Raw genomic sequence first — 4753 nt, forward strand, 5'->3', positions numbered from 1 at the left:
CGCTCTTCCCACTGCGACCTCAGCTTGTCGGCCTTAGCGTTGGCGATGGTCTCTGGAGACAGCTTCCTCGTTACCAGTCCCGAGGAGATTCTTCCAGAACCTATTCTTCGGTCCACTGTGCGGCTGAACTTCCGGACCGAGAGCCGTCGGGCGCCTGGTGGCGGCGGGAGCCGGACCCGCTTTATAGAGGGAAGGGAGCAGGAGGCGCGGAGCCGAAGCAGCCAAGCCCGATTCTCACCTTACCCGGGCCCTGCGGTTAAACTCGACCTCCTAAGAAGTGTCCTGCAACAGCGTCTGGTGGCACTTGGAGGTGTTAGCGCAGCCCGTCTTTCAGCTTAAAATGAATACCTCTCTCCGCCCCTCAATTAGCTTGTAAACAAGGCTTCTCTAAAATACTTAATTGGTGCAACCGAAGTCTTTTTTGTAGAGGGACGTCTTTTCAGTTTAATATAAAAATGCGTGGTAGTTCTGTTACTCTAGCCTAGCGCAAAGTGTTTACAGTTACTTGATTCAGATGGTTTTAAACCGCTATGATAATTAGATCGGAAGGGAGGAGCAGCAGAGATTTTTTTGAGGTAGTCACAAAGGATGGGATCGTCCTTCCCAGAGGTCAGTAATCCTTTTATCCTCCCAACAATGGATCCAAATTTGTCTTGCTTTCCACAAGTCTTACACCTCCTCCCTGGCAGATTCTCCTACTTTATAATTTATAATTCCGAGTTTCCTTACATACCTCTACCTTTCTACCTCAGATTATTCCCTTTGCCTTTACTTCTGTTGGTTTATTACTGTGGCGTATCCTCCCACCTATGGCCCAACACTTCTATCATCTTGACCTTAAGACTTCTTCCATTCCCCTCCTCCACTTTTTCTTAAGGAATATCTACAAACTTCAGTCTCTACTAAAACAAAAAAAGCAAAACCTAAACCTTGCTACTCTCTCAAATTATTAAACCAATTTACATTTCTTTATTTGCCAAAAGTTCCAAATGAATTTTTACACTTATATTTGTCACTTTATTGCTCACATTCAATCCCAGCTTCCTTAATCTGAATCTTGTCCCAAACTACACAAAAATTGGAAACCTTCATCTTACAGTTTCCTCTTAGGAAGCTGCTCATCTGTTCACTCTAGCATCTTCCTTAAACTTTCTCATTTGTCTTTTGCCATTCCACTATTAAATAGTATTTGAAGATCTTCTCAGTGCTAAGCACTGTGGATGAACTTTACATAGCCCTGCTATCAAGGAGATCAAGGAGTGTACTCAAGATGGAGAGGCTAATAAATCACCACACTGGACTGTTCGTTAGGTGCAGTGATGAAAATAAACCTTGGTTGCCATGGCTCTCCGTAATACTGCACTATCCTGGTTCTTCCCTTATCTGGCTGATCGCTCCTTATCTGCTCATAATTTTGTCTTAACCATACACTCTCCAAGGTTTAAAGAGTGGTATTGGGAGAAATTTAATGGGTTTTGTAAGTGGCAACTCTTTATGTAAGCAGGCAGTGTAGCTTTTTCCCAGCGGACTCTGGTCTGTAATTACGTTCAGATAAAGCAAAATTACCACACACCAAACAATTGAATTGTGAGAAATACATTTTAAGAAGAATATTGACAAACCATAGAGCTTCTGTAAGAGTGATCAATACAGTGAGAGGTCTGGAAACCAGGTCGTAAGAAAATCGTTTGAAAGGATAGTAACTATGTGTAATATGTGCAAGGCAATGTGCTAGAGGCGATTATTCATTGTTTATTCAGATATTTATTGAGCACTTACTCTGTGCCTGCTAGTAACTGTGCCTGCTAGTAACTATGTTAGGCACTTAGAATAAAGTGGTGAACAAGATAGGTAAGGTCTCTGCTCTTATGGAGCTTTATGTATGTCATCTAATTCTCTCAACAGCCCATAACAAAAGTATTATACTTACATTTTTTTGCCAAGAAACCAAGGCACAAAGACATGAAGTAAACTTTCCAAGGTCATACAGCTAGATAGAGCCTTGTAGCCATTCAACCCAGGTTCCTCATTTGAATCACGAAACAGCAAAAATGACTTGAGTGACTATTTTCTCAATTCTTGCAAAGATAGTAGCTAACTAATGCTATTCTATCAATAGATATCTGAAAAGAAGTTAATTCATAATATATGGATTCCTTAGGCTGGGTGTGGTTGAGAAAGAATCCCAAACCTACATACTAAGAATTTTAGATTGGGAAAGAATAATAAAATTAAGGCTGAAGGTAAGAAGGATTTTCATAAAACTTAGAGGTGCCTGATGGTGGAAAATACCACCTCACAGGGTAATAAATTAACTCTCCAAAGTTCACATAGAGGCTAAATTCTGTCAAGTATGAAATAAGACTTCTTATTTTATAAGATGAAAAGTCATAGATGACTTCTTCAGTTCTTACCCATTTAACCTTTAATTCTATACTTTAAATCATAAACTTGATTAAAATTGAAAATGGAGAATTGGGGGGGTGAGAAGTGAAAAATGAGGTATACATTTTTGTATAGGATGTATACATCCAATACATAGGATGACCATATTTACTGTACAAACCAGGGCACTTGAGAGGGGAAGGGGGGCTATCAATTAATTATGCTTAGGCAATAGGCATAAATAGGGGCTGCCCTAGACAGCCACATTGGATCATATCACCCTAGGAGATGGTACAACATTAAATACACCTTTGAAGCCATATTCCTTAGCTTCAGGGAAAGAAGGCTGAGATTTGTAAACAAAGGAGCAAAAGTTTGGCATAAACATGCACAAAAGCACACAAGAGGAAAAGGATCCAGTGGGAGTGACTTGATTTCTGTTTGTTCTCACATAGGGTCATCAGGAGTAGGGCTTTGATTGAATAATAAACAGTGTATATGTGCCAGAAAGGAAATGATAAGAAAAAAATTTATTTGATAAGAGGAGAACCTTGTTCACATTAATGCTCCATCATTTTATTTTTTTTGGCTGCACCACGCGGCATGTGGGATCTTAGTGCCCTGGACTGGGATGGAGCCCTCGCCCCCTACAGTGAGAGTATGGTATCTTAACCACTGGGCCGCCAGGGAAGTCCCGATGCTCCATAATTTTAAATCTGAGCCGATGGATGTCTAAATTCTCCTTATTCTTAACATCTGCACTGGTGTCCAAGTTACAGCATCTGCCTAGAGTCACAAAGACTGTATTGTGGAAGCAAGGACCAACATAAACCTCTTTAAATGAAACAACTAAGTTTTCCCAAGAGTAGTCCATATTATTAAAAATCCATATGTTAGTGTACAAAATTACTTTTAATTTAATATCACTGCTTAAGTATAACATGTTGTCATTCTAAAATAGATGAATTTTCTAAGACAAAAAATAGTCCCCCAAATTAATACTTCCATAAGTTTTTTAAAAGCCATGGTAACTTCCTTTTTGTTCTAATTGGCCATTGTTTTTTATATCATACTAAGCAACTGACTAGTATGTATCAAAGGGAAGTCCTATTAGTATATTTACTTCCTCTATTCATCAGCTCTAAAACTCTTTAAAAGAATGCCCTTTTGGGGTATAGAATAAAAGGAGGCCAAGGAGATTTTCCCTTAATAGCCAGATTTGGTGCTAAGCCTAATTCTAAGAGGGGTAACTCAGCAGGACGAAAAGAAAGAAAAGGAGGAAAGTCCTATGGGAGGGAAGAGTAGGTAGACTTAATGGTGAGGCTTAACTGTATTTCCAACAAAATTGTGTCTTTTATTCCTTTGATGAACTTATCTAGATCCCACTTAGGTGCAGCTTTTGTCTTCCCAATTTCCATGAAAAGTACTCTCATTTTCCTAGCCAACCAAATGTGTAAGTTTGAGCATCTACGACTTCATACCACCTATTTCCTATCTTTATCGCCTGTGTCAATTCGATTGCAAAGTCCTGCTCATTTTATCTTCACGGTGTATTTATGTTATGTTTCCATACATACTTTCATCACCTGGACTGTATTTACCTGGACATCTATTCTGTTTTGTTTGCTTCTGTCTCTCTGCATCCTAAATGTATAAAGCTCCAGATCAATAAGCCCAAAGCATATCTCTCTGATTGCATAGTTAAACTATAACTTTACAGTACCATAAATTCTTTCAGTGTTTCCCATAGTATATTCCATAGAACCTCTACTAGAAATACAAGATACTCTTTGGAAAAAAGGCGAGGTCAATAAAATTGACAAATGCATGTTTTATCACCTTCTTAGTGTGTCATAATGTGTAATAACATGTTAAAGGGTCTGATAATTCCTTTAGAAAAGGAAACCTGTGTAACTTCATGTTAACCAATGATTCACAAATGTATTTGTCCATAAATTAAAAATCTTTGCATACTACCTATCTTCCTGAGGAGCCTCAGTTCTACAGAAACAATTAGAAATGCTGCATACCTAAGAAGCTTCATTGGCTCCCCACGTCAGGTATTAGAAATGGATTTTTATATGGTGTGGCAGAATTTAATAAGTTTCCAGAATGTTATGAGTTATGCAAGTGGGTTGGTTTCCTCACTCATGATATGACAAAGTTCAACCCCATCTTTATTCCACATGGTTTCTGGTACCTGTCTATGTCCTTGGTGATTGGGTGGGAGGATGGAGGCAAGCGTGCAGCTGCAGATTCCCAGCCACTGAGGATCAAGACTGGCTTTGTTACTAAGGAAAGGCGTTAGGAACTTCCCCTGATGAATACGGGTAGGTGCAGTTATTAAGTATGCTAATGGTGTAATGTT

At 39.2% G+C, this 4753-nt stretch overlaps 1 protein-coding gene across 1 annotated transcript in view; it reads left to right on the forward strand.

Moving 5' to 3' along the window:
* The window catches only part of CUNH11orf71 (chromosome unknown C11orf71 homolog), a 449-nt gene extending 110 nt beyond the window's left edge, over window positions 1–339 (forward strand). Inside the window, exon 2 of the mRNA XM_007452204.1 lies at window positions 3–339. Within this exon, the coding sequence (XP_007452266.1) occupies window positions 3–339 (337 nt within the window). The remainder of the gene's footprint in view (window positions 1–2) is intronic.
* The last annotated feature ends 4414 nt before the right edge of the window (window positions 340–4753 follow it).

Source organism: Lipotes vexillifer, unplaced genomic scaffold, assembly GCF_000442215.2.
Source record: "Lipotes vexillifer unplaced genomic scaffold, Lipotes_vexillifer_v1.1 scaffold743, whole genome shotgun sequence".
Lineage (NCBI taxonomy): Eukaryota > Metazoa > Chordata > Mammalia > Artiodactyla > Lipotidae > Lipotes > Lipotes vexillifer.